This window comes from Micromys minutus (assembly GCF_963924665.1).
Source record: "Micromys minutus genome assembly, chromosome: 30".
NCBI classification, from domain to species: domain Eukaryota; kingdom Metazoa; phylum Chordata; class Mammalia; order Rodentia; family Muridae; genus Micromys; species Micromys minutus.
The window spans coordinates 30,828,786-30,847,899 of record NC_137965.1 but is presented as its reverse complement, the minus strand read 5'-3'; the positions used below and the strand labels follow the sequence as shown (position 1 = coordinate 30,847,899).

At 47.2% G+C, this 19,114-nt stretch overlaps 1 protein-coding gene across 1 annotated transcript; it reads left to right on the top strand.

The window, feature by feature from the left end:
- Positions 1-5,500: 5,500 nt before the first annotated feature.
- Positions 5,501-15,507, top strand: GALP (galanin like peptide; the record flags this gene model as incomplete). The annotated part of the gene is given in 5 exon segments (XM_080941907.1): positions 5,501-5,572; position 11,235; positions 11,238-11,282; positions 14,216-14,293; positions 15,440-15,507. Coding segments are annotated over 5 exon segments (264 nt in total).
- Positions 15,508-19,114: the final 3,607 nt, after the last annotated feature.

The following is a 19,114-nucleotide window of genomic DNA, read 5'->3' as shown; positions in this document are numbered from 1 at the left end:
GCAGGGGCTGGTTTCAGAAGGGGCACTAGGCGTGGGGGTGGGGGCAGGGGCTGATGTAAAGACAGAGACAAAAGTGCTCCCTGGTCAGTGGGACACGGGAGGGAGAGGAGGCCCATTGGCAGAGAGGAAGAGACAGAACTCCAAGAGAATCCAGACTATCTTACAGACTGTTTTGTCTCTGGACAAAACTGGCAGGGTCAGGAATTACACCCCAACCCCCAATTTCCTCTTGAATTGGCTGCTGTTCAGGGCCAAAGGGGAGAGAAATGAAGAGACAGTCAATGGCAAACGCATGGAGGGCACACACAGTGCCCATAAGTTGCTCACCCTGTATCTGTTCATTGAGATCCAGGAGCGATCTGTTCTAAGAAATGATTTATTGGCCAGTGAGATAGTTCAGTGGGAGAGGGTGCTGGCCACTAAGGCAGTTGACCTGACTTCAATACCCAGGACTCACTCATATGATGGGACAGAACTCCTACATGTTGTCCTCTGACCTCCACATACGTGTCATGGCATATGGCTACCACAAATAAATGAGTGACAAAACCTTAGCGTATGTATGTGTTTGGGTGTGTGCATGGGTGACTGTACCTGTGTGTACACACAAAAGCCACAAGAGGGCGCTGTGTGTCCTCTCCCCCATCCTACCCCCCCCCCAACTCTCCACCTATGCCTTTGAGGCAGTGTCTCTCCCAGAAACTAGGACTCATTTTTTCTTGGCTAGGTGGGAAGCCAGCAAGTCCTGGTGATTTACCTGTTTCTGTCTATCCACTCCTTGTCCCAAATTGAGGCTGTGAATGCAGGGTATATAGGATATCTGGCTGGATACCTGAATGCTGGGATCCAAATTCCTCAGACCTTATGATTGTCTGCAAGCATATTTAACATCTGCGCCATCTCTCCAGCTCCTTATTTTGTTCTGTGGTTGGGTAAGTTAGGGGCTCACTTAAGTCGAGACTGGCCTGGAACTCATGATTCTCCAGCCTCAGTCCCCAAAGTGCTGGGATCACGAGTGTAGGCGAGCCTTCCAGGCTGAGAGGTAGCTGAGAGGTGGTGGTGCACGCCTTTAATTCCAGCACTCAGAAAGCAGAAGCAGGCAGATCGCTGTGAGTTCAAGGCCAGCCTGGTCTATAGGACAGTTTCGGGGCAGCTACACAGAAATTCTATCTCAGAAGACAACAAGAACAACATCAAAAAATAACTATAAGCTTTCAAGCTAAGCTCCAGGAGCCATTTTAGGAAAGACTGAGACAGACAGACAGATGGACACACACACACACACACACAAAAAGGAAGGACCTTTAGTACACATGCAACCCCCAGAAAACACAGGTCAAACTAGATGTGGTAATAGCTGTTATAAAACTTGGAGATGCAGGAGAATCAAGAATTCAAGGTCATCCTTCACTAAAATTGGAGATGAGGCAAGCCTGGGCTACCGACACCCTATGTTAAAACAACAGCAACAAAGAAACACAAGGGGGTCTGAGATGGCTCATTAGATAAAGGTACTTGATGGCAAGCTTGAGTTTCATTCCTGGGACCCACATGGGACCCCAACACACACACACACACACACACACACACACACACACACACAATGAAAACAAAAAACAAGTCAGAGAGAGCATGAAGAAGCCATGGAGGAAAGACAGGTTTAGGCATAGGTGACAAAGTGGAGTTTTATTTGGTTGTTTGTTTTGGTTTGGTTTGGTTTTTTTGCCACAAGGCACCTTTGTTTGATCTCACAGACCAGTTGAAGAACTCTGAGGTGGATGAGTCACCCTCTCCGCCTCCATCCTCACGGACCAGCTCACCCTTGTTTTTCTCCCTAACCTCTTCATTCTCCTCAGAAGCATAAAAGCTGCTGAGGGCTGAGCCAGCGTTCCACTCAGGAGAGAGCATGGGTAGGAAGGAGGCAAGGCTGGGGAGATGAGGGCTGGAGCGGTACGGCAGATCTCGGAGACAGGCAGGGGCATGGCAGGATGGGTCAGGAGGAGAGATGGGGTATCAGGGATGGGACAGGAGGAGAGATGGGGCATCAGGGATGGGACAGGAGGAGAGATGGGGTATCAGGGATGGGTCAGGAGGAGAGATGGGGCACCAGGGATGGGACAGGAGGAAGGTATGCACAGAACCAGAGAGGAGAGCCCAGTTATGGCCAGATGCCATGTGCGGGACAGTGGGTCTGAGAAACATGGGTAAAGGGTGGGTAGAGGAATCTTTTGCTTGTTTTCTTGATTATTTCCCCTTTTATTATATTACTTACTCATTTTGGGTATGTGTGAGCTTACATATGTCCCTCAGCACGACTGTGGTGTTCAGAGGACAACTTGTAGGAATCAGTTCCCTCCCTATACCTCCGTAGCTCCTAGGAATCGAACTCAGGCCCATTAGGCTTGGCAGCAAGCACCTTTACCTTCTCAGCTGACCTCTGTTTCTGAGTCAGAATCTTATGTAGTCCAGGACGGCCTCAAACTAGCTGCATAGAAGAAAATGACCGTGACTTTCTAATCCTCCTGTCTCTACCTCTGGGGTATTGAGATCATGGGTGTTCACCGCCACACCTGACCCTTGAGACCATCATTCTGTTCGTCTTTACTCTCAGTGTTCTATCAGTCTGACCCACAGATTGCAAACGCATAGGTTCAAATAATCAAATAATCAGCCCAGCTGGTAAAGGTGGGTGGAGCTAACCCCAGTGACCTGGAATTTGATGCCTCGGGGGGTGGGGGGGGGAAGAAGGAGAAGGGACTCCTGAAATCCTTCCTCGGACCTCCAAACACATATTGGCATCTTTCTTAGGTTTCCCTGAGGATGCAACGCTGCATTATTTAGAGAGGACCTTTAGTTTCACTGTGCTAGGCAACCTTAACCATGCAGGAGGGGGTTGGAGAGGCGGCTTGGTGGCTAAGTGCAAAGGCTGTTCTTGCAAAAGACCTGGGCTCAGATTCCAGCACCTACACCAGGCAAGTTACAATCAATTGTAATTTCACTCTGGGGCTCTGACCCGTCTCCAGGGCAAGCACTGTGCATTTCATAAGAGGGACGGCAGATGGGGGTACATACCTAAGTGTACATTTCCTCTCGGCCAACTCTCCTTTCCTTCCTTCTCCCTTACTGCTTCCCTACTATTTTTTTAGCACGTCCTGTGTAGAGGTTGGGGGAGAATCTGAGGCGTTGAGACTCACCCTGCCTTGTTAGGAGCAGGGTGACTTGTTTGGAGCTGTGGACACCAGGTCTGCAACCAGCTGCTACATTTGTTCCGGGATCTGAACTCCTGGCCTCAAGCTTGACAGGTGAAATGCTTTGTTTATCCACCGAGTGTCTCCTCTCTGTGCACGCCCCACCCCCCAGATTTATTTTATTTCGTCTTATGTGCATCTGTGCCATGTGTTCCCCGGGTGCCTGCCGAGGCCAGAAGATTCAGGATTCCCTAGAACTGGAGTCAGGATGCAGCCAGCTGCTGTAGGTGCAGTGACGTAACCCAGGTCACCCACAAGAGCACCGAGGGGTTTTGTTTGGTTTGGTTTTGCTTTTTGAGGTGGGGTTTCTCTAGGTAGCCCTGGCTGTCTTGGAATCTGCTCCATAGACCAGGCTGGCCTCAAACTCAGAGATCCCCCTGCCTCTGCCTCCTGAGTGCTGGGATCAGAGGCGTGCCTCACCACTGCCTGGCAGCAGCAAGTATTCTTTGTTTTTTAAGTTTTATTTATTCTTGTATATGTGAGTACACTGTAGTTGTCAGACTCACCAGAAGAGGGCATCAGATCCTATTACAGGTGGTTGTGAGCCACCATGTGGTTGCTGGGAATTGAACTCAGGACCTCTGGAAGAGCAGCCAGTGCTCTTATCCACTGAACCATCTCTCCAGCCTCATTTCTTTCTATTTATCTATTTATTTGTTTGTTTGTTTGTGTGTGTATGTGTATGTTTGTGAGTGTGTGTGTGTGTGTTTGTATATGTGTGTGTTACCAGAAAAGAGTTTCAGATTCCCTGGAGTTGAAGTTACAGAAAGTTGCAAACTTCAGTGCGTCCTCTGAAGATCAGGAAGCACTTTTAAGTGCTAAATTATCTCTCCAGGTTCTGTCTGTCTGTCTGTCTGTCTATCTTTCTCTTGGTCTTATTTTTCATTCATTTTTAGGCAGTGTCATGTATCCCAGGCTGGCCTCAAATCTAAGGATGACCTTGCATTCCTGATCCTCCAACTTGCACTTCTGGAGTGCTGAGAAGTTATGTGTGCAGCCTGGTCCTTGCTTTATTTAAACACATATTTCAAATGAGGGTCACAACAACAACAAATCCAAAACACCTCAAACCAAATGTGGTGTGTACCTTTAAATGTGGTATGTACCTTTAAATGTGGTATGTACCTTTAAATGTGGTATGTACCTTTGACCCCAGCACTCCAGAGTGTAGGCGGGAGGATCAAACTTTGAAGCAAGACTGAGTTTAAAACGTGAGAACTTTGTAGGTTTATCCTGTAGCACAAGCTGCCATTCCAGTCACAAATACGTTGAGGTAGGACAACCAAAAATCCCACGCCAGCGTGGGCTGCAGAATGAATTTGAGGCCACCCTGAGAAAAATCAGTGAGACTATTTCAAAATAAAACAAATTTAAAACATACCAGGGGGTATAAATAGTTCACTAATAGAGCAAATGCCCCAGGGACTGGGGGCGTGGCTCAGTGGTGAAGCTCCTGCCTGGAATGCCCCAGTGAGGGGCTGGGGGCGTGGCTCAGTGGTAAAGCTCCTGCCTGGAATGCCCCAGTGAGGGGCTGGGGGCGTGGCTCAGTGGTAAAGCTCCTGCCTGGAATGCCCCAGTGAGGGGCTGGGGGCGTGGCTCAGTGGTAAAGCTCCTGCCTGGAATGCCCCAGTGAGGGGCTGGGGGCGTGGCTCAGTGGTAAAGCTCCTGCCTGGAATGCCCCAGTGAGGGGCTGGGGGCGTGGCTCGGGTACAATGCTTGTGTATGAGAAGCCCTAAATTCAATTTTTACTTACCTACCACCATCCCTACACACACATAAAAGACAGAAAGAAAAGAGATTCCAAAAGAAACAAATAACAGATCAAAATGTCTATTTTATTTTTTTCTGTGACATATTTAAAATAAAAAGACTCTCTGGGCTGGAGAGATGGCTCGGAGGTCCTGAGTTCAATTCCCAGCAACCACATGGTGGCTCACAACCATCTGTAATGGGATCTGATGCCTCTTCTGGTGTGTCTGAAGACAGCTATGGTGTACTTATTATACATAAGATAAAGAATTCTAAAAAAAAGAGAAAAGACTTTCTACCGACCGTCGTCCATCCATATGATAATGTCATGATGTAACATACGGCTCAACTCATCAGCTGTAGACACTGTGCATGTGTGTAGATAAATTCCACTCAGTAAAGCTCTTTAAACACACCCTGCTTTGGAGACTAACTATCCATCTGTCCTTGTAGCATCCTTAGCTGTGTCCCCTGCTTTTCCAGCTCCACGATGGCCCTGCCCCATGCATCTGCTCCTCTTCTTCACCATCTCGCTGAGCCTGGCAGAAACACCAGAATCTGCACCTGCTCACAGGGTAACGGTTTTCTCCATTGCCTCAAATCTTCTCTGCTCTGATCCAGGGGGACGTTAGGGAGACCAGCTAATGTGAGACTGAAAATGGCAGGGACTCAGCTCATCGGCATGACCCAAAGGTAAAGCACAAGAGGAAAAAGCACAGGGCTGAAACTGTGTATTCAGCCCGGCACGATGGTACCTACCAACCGTCCCAGCACTTGGGAAGCAGAGGCAGGAAGACTCTGTGTTCAAGGCCAGGGACGACATGATGAGCTGCTACTTAATAAGAAAAGAAAGTGATGGACATAGCTCAGTTGATGGAGGCGGCATGCAGGATGCTCTGGGTTCCATATCTATAGGAGTGGTGGTGTAGGCCTCCGATCCCAGCATCCCGAAAGCAGAGGGGGGTCAGGAATGGAAGACCAGCTTCCATTAGTAGGAGTATTATACATCAACTAGTAGTATTGGGGCTAGCCTGGGCAACATGAGACCCAATCTGAAGGAAAATAAAATAAAGAAAAGGGCTTACAAAATGGCTCAGTGGGTGAAGGACTTTCAGCCTAAGCCTGAGGACTTGAGTTTGATCAGGACTGTCCTCTGAGCGCTCTGACCACATGCTGTGGCGTGTGTGTGCTCGTACACATGTGCTCTGTCACACTCACATACACACACACACACAGAAGAAATGAAAAAGAGAAAAAGTCAACATGGGAGGTGATGTATGCCTGAAATACCAGATCCCAAGTGGCTGGGGCAAGATTGATTGAGGGCAGCCTCTATCCAGTCTCAAAAACAACAAACAAAGATCAGGTGGCAGCCCTTGCCTTAAATCCGAGGCAAGGGTAGACTGAGCCCTGAGATATAAACAGGGGAGACTGACCCCACCATGCTTGGATATTTTGTTTTGTTTTTGAGACAAGGTTGCTATTGGAGACCTGGGCAGGGTGGCACACTTAATCCTAGCATTCTGGAGGCAGAGGCAAGAGATCTCTCTGAGGCCCAGGCATGTCTGGTCTACATAGGAAGTTCCAAGACAGCCAGGGCTACGAAGAAAGAACCTGTCTCAAAACAAACTGAAGGAACTTTCCCCAGGCTACCCACCCTTCACCATGTGCCCCAAAATTACCAAGTCCTGAGCCTCCTGAATTTACCTCAGGAGTGCTGGGATACAAGGGTGCTGTACAACCAGTTGTATGTAGTGCTCAGACTCAAACACAGGGTTTCATGAATGTTAGGAAAGCAGTCTACAGATCTAGGCCACCCCTCCAAGTTCTTTGTCAAGTTATAACTCAGCCTGAGGTTAATGGGTTGAGCTACTCTTAGCAGGTTGAATAGCTCTGGCTTATGTGGATTAACTAGAACTATGTCACATGACCCAAGACAACATCTGAATACTCCATTCCTGCAGCTGAAGACATTTCAAGCATTCTAAGCTTGTAAATCACTAGAAGAGACAACATTTTTGCAGAGCAGAACATGGTTATCTCAGCACTTGGGAGGCAGAAGCAGGAGAGATGAGAATTTCAAGATCATCCTGGAAACATAGCAAATTCAAATCCCTTCCTGGCCTTTGGCTAAGATCAAGTGTAGCAAATTCAAGGCCAGCCTGAGCTACATGAGACCCTTGTTACAGTATGTCTGCTGTGGGCTACAAGGAAGGAGAGAATACACCAGTGGGCTCTTCAAACAGCAGAATCCTTTATTCTCCACACCATGTGAGCAGAGTCACTGATCTGTGATGGTTGTTAAGCAAGGACTGAGGAGCTTTGTTTCTTCTGACAGCCTGAGTAGGGGCCGAAGCGGGGTTTATAGACATAAAAGCTCAAGCATCAGGGCTGTTACAGTTATAATTCTTACCAATATTTGAGGATTGGGGACTTTCCCCAACGTTCCATCATTGTCAACTGACATTGAATATAAGTGGTTTCGCCCAACTGATCAAATTTATTTGTTCTTTCTGTTGTTAGGAACAGGCATTATGTTTTCGGGGACTATTGCTGCTTAGAGAGGGAACTGGTCAGCTTAGGCAAAATGGAGTCTGAAATCAAAATGGCAGCACCAAAGACGAGTTTCTCTACCTGTTCCCAACATCCTGTCTCAAATAATTGAAGACAGAAGGACAGTAACAACAACAAATACCCTTCACTGCACTCACACCGCTGATAACTCGGGCGCGAATGTATTTGTCCAGCAACAAAGCTGTCCCACCGGATGCACATGACGATGTATGGGACCGTCCACCGTCTCAACTTTTATTTGTCAGTTATAAGATGCTAAGAGGGGATGCTCTTTTTTTTAAAGATTTGTTTATCTATTATATATGAGTACACTGTCCCTGCCTTCAGACACAGCAGAAGAGGGCATCAGATCCCATTACAGAGGGTTGTGAGCCACCATGTGGTTACTGGGATATGAACTCAGGACCTCTGGAAGAGCAGTGCTCTTAGACCACTGAGCCATCTCTCCAGCCCCAAAATATGTCTTCTTAAAAAATGCTAATCAGGATAAAAAAAAAAGATAAGACATCAGTGTTTGGCTTCTTGAGATTTGAAGCCTGAATGACCTTCACGTGCTGGGTCCTTGGCAACACCTCTCTCTCCCTTTCTCCTCTTGGTTTCTCATTTTTTCCAGATAAAGTGGTAGTTCTCAGCCATGACCCCCATGTCAGGTATCCTGCACAGCTGATATTTACACCATGATTCAAAACAGTAGCAGAATTAGAAGTACAAACAGAAACAAGAATGATTTTACAGTTGTGGGTCACCACAACACAAGAGCTGTATTAAAGGGTCACAGTGTTATGAAGGTTGAGAACCATGGACCAGAGGGTCTCATGGAAACAGTCTAGCCTCAAATAAAATGTCTGAGGATAACCTCTTTTTGTTTGTTTATTTGTTGAAATAGGGGCTCTTTCCATAATTCTGGCTATCTTGGATCAGGCTGACTTTGAACTCAGAGGGAAATCTCTGCCTCCTGAGTTACCTGCTTCAAAGGATGTCCTTGAGCTCTGACCTTCATGCCTTTACTGCCTCAGTGCTTTCTTAGAGGATTGCAGATGTTTTGTTCAGTGCTGGGGCCTGAACCCGGGAATTCACGTTTGCTAGGCAGGTGCTCTACCAGCTGAGCACAGCCTCGGCTATTATTTAATTATTTTGTTTTTATTCTGAGGTAGCATTGCACTGAGTAGTCCAGGCTGGCCGTGGACTTACTCAGTAGCCCAGGAAGGAAGGCTTTGAACTTAGAATTCTCCTTTCTCAAACCTCCAGAAGAGCTAATAGGCCTGTAGCATTGGGTCTGACTGTCTGCAAACTTTACAGGTTACACTAGCACGTTGTTAACTCCAAGCACGGTGTGATGTGCTGTTGTTCTCAGAACTCATCCATCTCTCTTCACACAAACTTTAGATTTTGTTTTACGGTTTTTTTTTTTTTTTTTTTTTTTTTTTTTGAGACAAGGTTTCTCTGTGCAACCCTGGCTTTCTGAAATTGACTCAGGCTAGCCTCGAACCCAGAGACAGACACCTGCCTCTGCATCCAAGTGCTGGGATTATAGGCATGTGCCACCACCCTCTGGCTTCACAGAAACTTTATATGAAGTATGCAGGGAGCCTCTGAGTCAGTTCAAGACACCTCAAGACCAACTTCTTAGCACAAAGGAGGGACAGAGGGCAAAGATAAAGGACAAAGAGCAGAGAGAGGGCAAGGGAGTGTATGGCTCTTGGCCAGGTCACCTAGGGACAAGTTGCAGTTGCCACCTCCCTGGGACTTTCCAAAACACCCAGGAATGTTGTGAGGCTCTTGGCCAGGTTAAGTTGCCCCTGCTCTGAGACTTTTCCAAAATGCCCAGTTTTGAGAAAGTAAACAAGGACAGAATTTACTGGCTCACAGCCACAAGGTCTCAGAAAAGTCCAAATATGCATCATCATCAGCCTAAACCCCTTATCCAATGAACCTAAGGGTCACTGTGACCCACCAATGAGACGCCACCACCCCATGCTGTTGCTGAAATCTGCCCTCAGAACTGTATAAAAACTGTGTGCTTTGAAACCTTGGGGTCGTCTCTGTCCCTCTTGCAGGACGACCCCAGTGCACTGGACTCATCAATTAAACCTCTTGCCTATTGCATCGGTTCTCAGTCTGTGTCTCTGTGGGAGTGGATACTCTTATCGTTGGGCCACACATGTCCAACAGGAGAAGGAGAAAGGGACAAGGGCAAGGGGAGAAAAGGGAAAGGGAGATTGGTAAGGGGTGTTTGTCCCAAGGGACAAAGGGCAGCCTCTGGATAGAGAGAAGACAGGTGTGGCCTGTATAAATGGTGGTTTATAAAGGCAAAATGGGAAACCCAGTGTTTAGAGAGAGGTGTTTAATTTTGCTTGGGTATGTTATTAGGAGAGGGGGGGTTTGATTGCTGGACTTTAATACTTTGATAGCTGGACCTTGGTAGTCAGATGAGAAAGCAGCAAGTGGCTAAATAGGGGACTAGACCTTGGGGGCTAATGATGTAAAAAAACAAAGTTTTAGGGGCTCTGAGACTTTTGCAAAACACTCCATCCTTAGAATGTGAGACTCTAAAGACACAGAAATGGTTAAAGTCAGACTCAGAGATTTTCCAGTCATCCCAAGGCTATGAGATTCTGCCTGTGCCTGACAAATAAAAACAATGGCCCAGAGTAATTCTCAGGAAAAAAAAAAAAAAACACACAGAATATACTGACTGATAGCCACCTGCCCTCTAGAAAGCCCTAGATAGGGTCTGACACATGTCATGTTAGCTCATGCTCTAATCACCCAATTCTGAGAAACACAACAAGGACAAAACCACTCAAAGTTTTGAAACAAGATTCTGAAAATGTAAAGACAAAGTTTTAGTGCACAGGTCAAGCTATACTGACCAAACTGAGTTCAGACACAACAAAAATGACTGTTTTAGGAACAGCTCCCCTACCCCTCCCTGTACTGAATTCCAAGGAGAATGCAAATTGTCAACAACCTTACTGCCAAAGTTTCTTCCCCCTTTCCTCCCCCTTCCTCTCCTCCTTCTGAAAATTATACTGCTGACCAATGGTAAAATAGTAGTTCACCCCCTCAAAAAAAGTATAACAGACGTATACTTTTTGAGTTCATGGTTGACTCTCCCTGGGAGGATGAGCAACCCCATGTATAGGGAATAAAAACCTCATGTTAATATAGCAGTTCATAGTCTAATTGTATTCTGTGGGTCATACTCTTGAGCTAAGTCTCCTCGGGGTCTTACAAAGTAGCTTTGGGAATGTAGGCTTTTAGCAAGGCAGAGGGAGCCGGGGAGAAAGGCAAGGCCTGCCAGAACCATGTTTTCTATGCTCAGGATGGGCTGGCTGAGTTTTTATTAGCTGGCTAGTGACTACACTGAGTGTCCAGGATCACGTGTAGCCCAGGACACTTCTCAGGGTGAGCTTTTAAGCACTTCTTTCCTTCCACCAGGTGGGTTCTGGAAACCGAGGTCACCCTTGATAGCAAAGACCTGCAAACCCTGAGCCATCTTGCCTGGTTCTCCACTTGCACTTGCACAGGGCTAAAACAGAGACTAAGCAAGGCTGTGTGTGGCACTGCTGGTAGTATCAAGGTGGCACGGTGACCTGCATCACCCTAAACTTGGGGGATCTCGGCAATTTCATGAGTCCTCACTTCTCCATCTCTCCCAAGGATGAGGAGGCTGGACCCTCAATAGTGCTGGCTACCTCCTTTGTCCTGGTAAGAGCTTTTTTTCCATGCTCCATCCCCCGGCCGTGCCTACCTGATGCCAGTGGCTTTATGTCCTTGTAAAGACACCAGATTGGTTGCTTTTACATCACTGTAACTGAAATAGCTGATAAGGGTAAAAAGGTTCATTTGGTTTAGGATTTCAGAAGGTTTTGCTCCATCACAGTAAGCAAGGCTGGGTGAGCCAGCGTGCATCATGGAGGTGGATGTGTAAGGAAGAAATCTGGGGTCACTGTGTACCAGAACTGTGGGTCAGACTATAAACCCTTCGAAGGCTTGTCCTAAAGACATTTCTTCAGTTAGGCTCCTTCTCCTAAAAGTTCCACAACTTTCTAGAGATCCCAGGGAAATGAACAAGTGTTCAAAACATGAGGCCGTGGGAGATGGCTCAGGTTCAAACCATAGCATCTGTATGTAGATGGTCTGAAGGGTTAGTCCAGGTGGAAGGCTAGGTGCAGAGCCTTCTGTTCAAGTCTCAACTCTGCCGCTTGCTTGATGTGCAGGATTCCTCTCACTGGGCCTCCATTTCTAATGGGGAGGACACTGGTAGTTTGAACATTCGTGAGAGTTTATGAGGGTTAGGTAAGTTAGGTGTGGCTCATTTAGTAGAATTCCTGCCTAGCACACGGAAAACCTTGGGTTTAATGCCCACAGTTGTGTAAAATTAGGTGTACCACAGACCTGCAATCTCAGCACTTGAGAAGTGGACCAGGAGTTCAAGGTCATTGTCAGCTATTTAGGGAATCTGAGGCTAGCCTGGGGTGCCTGAGACTCTGCCTCAAGAAGAAGGAAAAGGAGGAGAGGAAGAGGATAAGGAGGAGGAGGAGGAAGAGGAAGGAAAGGAGGAGGAGGAGGAGGGGGAGGAGGAAGGGGAGGGGGAAGGGAGGGGGAGGAGGAGGGGGAGGGGGAGGGGAGGGGGAGGAGGAGGAGGAGGGGGAGGGGGAGGAGGAAGAGGAGGAGGAGGAGGAGGAGGAGAAAAAGAAGAAGAAGGAGATTTTAAAGAGGGGTCAGCAAGATCGCTCAGTGGGTAATGCACTTGCAGCCTGATGGTGCACACCTCCTGACCCGAGTTTGATCCTAAAGCCTTCAGAAAAGGAGAGGGAAGGGGTTGACCAGAGGACTTATGGATAAAGGCATTTGCTTCCACTTGATGACCTGGGTTGCAGCCCCAGTGTCCACATGGTGGAAGGAGGGAACCAGTTGGTACAGATGTCTTCTGTCTCCCACAGGGGTGTCTTGGCATGGGTGCACTGCACATATAAACACATCCTCCATTATAAATTCCCCTATAAATTTAATTTTAACAGATGAATTGAGCAGCCCTGGCACACAGTGGGTACTGTGATTGAGATGCCATTCTTTTTTCTTGATTTGCTTCCATCCCTGCCTCTCCACTTCTCCGAATGGTTTTTCTAAGGAGCATGTGTACTTAGCCACACACTGCTCAGTTTCTACCAAATCCACCACACACCATCCTTCCAACTATGCCTGAGGCTGGGCTCCGTTTGTTAGAAATAAAACTGGTCAGGTGTGGTAGGATTCCTTTAATCGTAGCACCCAGGAGACAGGCTTGTAGATCTCTGTGAGTTCAAGGCCAGTCTGGTCTACACAGTAATATTAAGATTCTGTTCCAAATTTATAGGTGAGCAGAGGTCATGTGTTCTGTTTTATAAACTGTTCTCTGGACTTGGTCAGCACTCCTGTCATTCCTGACTTGGCTTTGCAAAATCATAAACCAAACTGCTTCAATCTTCCTATCCCAAGTCTCTGTGCTTTTGTTATGAAATGAAAACCTCACAGGCTTCTTTCAGGGATCAATGCATCCTCAGATTGGAGGCCAGCAAGATGGCTAATTGGGTAAGGAGACTTTCTGGCAAGCCCAAGGACCCAAGTTCAACCCCAGAAGGAGCAAACTGACTCCCATAGTTGTCCTCTGACTTCCATACATGTGCCATGTCATGTGCACCGCCCCACCTCTCCCTCTGTATCTTCTGAGAGGCAAAGTTACATCTTAAGTTCTAATCACGGTGCCTAAGAGATCCATGAAACAAAAATGCCTCTCACTCTTAAGCCTCTTGCCCAAGGAAAGTACTTCCTGGAATGATAAAGGCAAGATAACAAACCCCGTGTTTTCACGCCCCTAAACAAGTTTGACCCAAATCGCATGGGATGTACCTGATCACATGTAAGTGAGCGGTGCATAGGTAGGAAATTCATTAGGACACATGCTTGTCCCTGATTGGACCCGATGGAAAATACATTGGTCTCATGGGGCTGCCTTTTAAAGCCTCTGCGAAATGTGACTGCGGCCATTTTCTGAGAACCCAGGGAAGGACCTGGCGAGAGCCCATCCTGGCCAGTATTTAATTAAAGCTTGCTTCAACTGACGCTCAAAAGTGTGGCTGTGGTTTTATTCTCGTCTGGTGGAGGATCCCCTCCCCCTCCGTCTCTTACCCTCACTCACAAAACTAACAAATAAATAAATGTGAAGGAAAAACAAAAAGAAAAGCTCACGTTGTCATGACAACACGAAAGAAAGAATTGAAAATGTGAGATTTGGGCTGGAGAGATGGCTCAGCAGTTAAGAGCGCTGACTGCTCTTCCAGAGGTCCTGAGTTCAAATCCCAGCAACCACATGGTGGCTCACAACCATCTGTAATGGGATCTGATGCCCTCTTCTGGTGTGTCTGAGGACAGGGACAGTGTGCTCACATACATTAAATAAATAAATCTTAAAAAAAACAAAGCATGAGATTTGAACCCAGACAGGTATGTTACAACCCTAGTCTAAGCCCTGCCACAGTTCCTTATGTGCATCCGGTCCGCAGCTTTGGTTGTTCTGCTAAACGCTGCAAGGACTTGCTGGATCCTTTGTGATTCCATTCCGTTTACAGCTCTCCTGCTGTCTCCCATCCCTTTCCTAGTTCTCCACCTCTCCTCACAGGCCAACCAGGGCAGGAAGAGAGACTCAGCTCTTGAGATAGACCTGTGGAAGGCCATCGGTGAGTAATTACCCCTCTTCTCCAGCATCCTCCTCCTCCTCCTCACAGTTGGCTTTGGAGACTGGTGATGTGGGCTCTCCTCGTCACTTTGTCACTTCTTAGTAAGAAGAAAATGGGGCAGGGCTGGAGAGATGGCTCACAGACTTGCTCATGGTCACGATGCCATCTGTATGACCAAGACCAGCCCAGATCCTTCCCTAGGCCCTTAAGCCAGCACTGGTAGCCTATCTCTGGAACCCATCCATCTTCTTGGAAGAAATGACATGGACCCTGAGTGGAATTTCATGTAATTATGCTTCCTTGTACATTGGAAATTGTATTATAGCAGGAAACACCCCACCTTCCCTAGTCCACCTAGTAATACTGGCTTAAAATACCTTGAAAACAAACCACCTGCTACCAGACTCTTTACAAGGTTTGTCGACGAAGGCAATCTGAACCAAGTTCTCATTCTCATCTCTTCAGAGTTCTCTTCTCTGCACAACACCTTCAGAGACCCCCTCAGCTGGCCAGCCAGTCTAGCCAAACTGGTGAGCTCCAGGTTTGGTTATCAAATCCTGTCTCTAAAAACTAAGGCACAGAACAATGGAAAACAAAGCCTGATGTTGACCTTTGGTTTCCACAAACACAGCAGCCCACGCTCATTACCAAAGCCCCAAACAATCTGGCACATAGTAGGAGTACAACTCGTTTAAGAGAGAGTCTCAGAAGCTGGCTAGGAGGGGGTCAGGGATTGCTGCTTCCCTGGGAGTCCGTGCAGGACTTGACTTGAGCTGCCTTCTCGTTGTCACCTGAAGGGGGCAGATACCAAGTTGGCTTTACACCTGGGTTTTATTGACATTTGGAGCTGGGTACTTCTAGGCTGCTGGGGCCAATCCCAGGTGGCCACTACAGCGTTCCTCGTTTCTGCCCATCCCTTTCCCCTCAGTCATGGCAACCCAAAACTTCTCTAGACACGGCTAAAGAGATGAGGGAAAAGAGCCCAAGAAAATAAAGAAAGCGAAGCCACATGCCACGTATGAATGTTGAATGTCATAGAGCCTCTGTAGTGACTTATTTACCTACTTCATTTACTGACGTGCGTGTGCGCATGCGCCATAGCTCTGTGGCATGTCAGTTGATTACAATGTCTTGTCCTTTTCCTGGATGGACTCCCTTATTCCCGCTCTCCATGGCTGAACAAAAGGACAATGGGAGAAACGTTTGTCCAATGAAGATTGGAGGTAAAGACGGGGAACTCACTCTGCAGACCAGACTGGTCTCGAACTCACAGAGATCCACCTTCTTCTGCCTCCCAAATGCTAGGATTAAAGGTGTGTGCCACCACCAACTGGCCTCAGAACTAAGTTTTAAGAGTGTTGTTTTGTTGCTTAAATTGTGTACGTAGGTGTACGTGTTTGTGTTCTTGGCATTCAGAAATGCATCTCCGGGATGATCTCCTGGAGTCGGAGTTGCTGGCAGTTGTGAGCCATCTGGTGTGGGTGCTGGGAACTGAACTGAGAGCCTTAGCAAGATCGGTATGCATTCTTAGCTATTGACACATCTCTCCAGTATTTACTTTGTGTGTGTGTGTGTGTGTGTGTGTGTGTGTGTGTGCATGGGTGGTGTGGTGTGTGTGATCTACACAGAAGGTCAGGTCAGGACAGCAGGCTTTGGTTCTCTCCCTCCACCTTGGGATTCAACTCAAAGTACCTGACTTGGTGGCCTGCCCCTTTCCCCTGAGCCTTCTCCATGACTCTATCTTCCTTCCTTCCTCCCTCCCTCCCTCTTCTTTTCTTCTTTGGCTCATGAATTGATCTGTAAAGCAAACCTGGTGTAGTGGTACACACCTTAAATCTGAGCAATTAGGAGGTAGAAGCAGGAGGATCAGGAGTTCAAGGTCAGCCAGGGACAACAAGAGACTCTGGTCATAAGCAATATAAAGTAAACCACAACCAGCATAAGCTCCAGGTGCTCAGGGGCTGTCTCTGCACTGCTTGCTGTCTGGTGCAGTGTCAGGTTTATACTAGGTACTTGGCTGCATGCGATGGTGCTCACCTTTAGTCCTAGCACTTGGAGGTATAGGCAGGTGGACCTCTGTGAGCTCAAGGTCAGACTGGCAATCTACATAGCAAATTCCAAAAAATTCAATCAATCAGTTTTTGATAGGTTCCTTTTAAAAAAGATTTATTTATTTATTATATATAAGTACACTGTTGCTGTCCTCAGACACACCAGAAGAGGGCACTGGATCCCATTACAGACGGTTGTGAGTCACCGTGTGGTTGTTGGGAATTGAACTCAGGACCTCCCGAAGAGCAGTCAGTGCTCTTAACCGCTGAGCCACCTCTCCAGCCCATGTCAATCAGTTTTTAAAAAGGATAAATTCAAATAAGTAAAGAAGTTTTAAAAAGAACAAAATTATCCAAGTGTGGGATATTCCCTCTGGCTGTCCTGGAACTCACTCTGCAGACCAGGCTGGCCTTGAAATCAGAGATCCACCTGCCTCAGCCTCCTGAGTGCTGGGATTAAAGGTGAAACCACCAACACCTGGCCCACATCCCGCTTTCTAACCACTGATGTGTGCTCACTGTGCGCTGCCGCCTCAGCTTTGCAGGTTTCCTGTGTTGGAACTTCACCTAATGCTGTCTCTTTCTTGGCTCTCAGTATTTTCTGTTCAAGTGACCGCTCCTCCCTCAGTCACAGTTCAATTCTTGGAAACCAGTACCCCACAGCTTTATTCCAACTGTATCGGCTCCTTTGAGAAACACATGTTGGGGCTGGGAAGAAGAGCTCAGAGGGTTCTAGATCTTGCTAACATGGTGACCTCAGCTCACATAACCAGTACCCGTAAAAAAACCTCATGTGTTAGTCTGTAACTCCAGCCCTGTGGGGAGGGGGAGGGGACAGAATCACTGCCACTTGGCTGACACTTGCCTTGATCAGTCTCCAGTGAAACAGAGAGAGAACATCCAACTTTTCTCACAAGAGCAAATGAGCCCACCTAGGGCCTCTGCATCACTAGTGGGGTGGAGCAATTCAAAACCTGCCTTTGGGGTCAGTGACATTGCTCTAAACTATCCAAGGTTGAAGCACTTACCCAAAAGTGAAAGGGGAGAATTTTCCACAACCTCCACAAAGGCACCATGGACTTGTATCCCCTACACACACACACACACACACACACACACACAAACACACACCTGCCATCACTATCACCACACAAACAATGCTAATTAATAACATTAATTGAAAATTAACCCACCTGTTGCTCTCCTGTTGCAGATCTGCACATACTAGACAAGAATGTTCCCAAGGAAGAAGCCACCCTAAACTCTAGAGAGTTAGCCACACCTCACTCCTCCTTGTTTCCAGCTCATTCTCCCCCACCCCCAGGAAGGGCTCTCAACACCCTTTGCTAAGACTAAGACCCTACAACTCTATCCTGTAATCTCACTAAGGCATGTAATATTTAAAGAATTATTCTGAAGCAATCTGGAGCATCTCTGGTTTTATTGATTGCTCTTGGGCCAAGTCTAAGATGCCATGAAGGGTTAAGAACACATTTGCTCTTCCAGAGGACATGAGTTCCCAGCACACACACTGTCAGGTTCAAAACGATCAATAATCCTGGCGCCAGGGGCTCTGATGCCTCTGGCCTCCACGGTACCTGCACTTACTTTCACAAATTCACACACAGACACGCACACACACACACATAATTTTAATACAACAGTAATAAAAATAAATCTTTTAAAAAAGATAAACTGGGGGCTGGAGAGACAGCTTATTGGTAAGAAGTATTTTCCGCTCTTACAAAGGACCCACGTTCTATGTCACCATCTATATCCTGTGGCTCACAACTGCCTGAAACCCCAGCTCTGGGGCCTAACGCCTCTGGCTTCCAAGGACACTTGTCCTCAGATGCTCATGGCTACATGCACAACCTAAAGATAGCGGTTATCAAGGAACCTAAGAGTAATGTGGAGACTCTTTTGGGGAAGGTGTATAATCACAGGACATCCTTATAATAAATTCTGGCTGGTTGTATCTCCCCCACACACACCTCTGCTCATGCACAAGTGTGTATTCACGTAACCACACACAAGTGTAGAGGTCAGATGACAGCTCTAGGGAGCTGATTCACCCCTTCCATCATGTGAGTCCTGGGAATCAACCTCAAGGTTACCAGCCTTTGCTTGCTGAGCCAACTCACCTGCTCAAACTGGGACAATCCTCTGAGATCCCGTTCACAATCTCAGTGGCTACTTTGATGTTCTGAAAGACTCTGGAGTCTTTCTTCTTCCCAGTCCTAACCTCAGAGGGTGTGGGTGAGGCTAGAGGAGGTTAAGGTGGTGGTGGGCTGGGATCTTGCTCAAATTGAAAACAGTAAGATAATGACACTAAAATCCAAGGAAGGAAAGGGAGTGTCTTGTTTTGGAAAACATGCTAAATATGCAATACTCAGTCCCAACCAGAGAAGAGACCTCCTGTGGTGGTTTGTGATGCCAAACTTTCCAATATTTACTTAACAATGGCTGTTAAGGCTCTGCTGATATTAGATACCAGCACCACTGGACACTAGTCAGAGACTGTAGAGAACTTACCGCTGCAGTGTGGTGACCTGGTACTTTGAACATGTTTGGGGAGATGGTTCAGTCCTTATGAGTTCAGGCTGTGCTTGGACAAGGCCCAGTTTGGTTTCCAAAAGCTCACCAGCAGCCACCTCCATCTCCAGGGGATCTGATGGCCTCTTCTGGGCTTCCCTGGGTGCCTTCACTCAGGTGTATAAGCCCACACCCATAAACACAGCTAAAACAAATACATAGAAACAAAATCTTA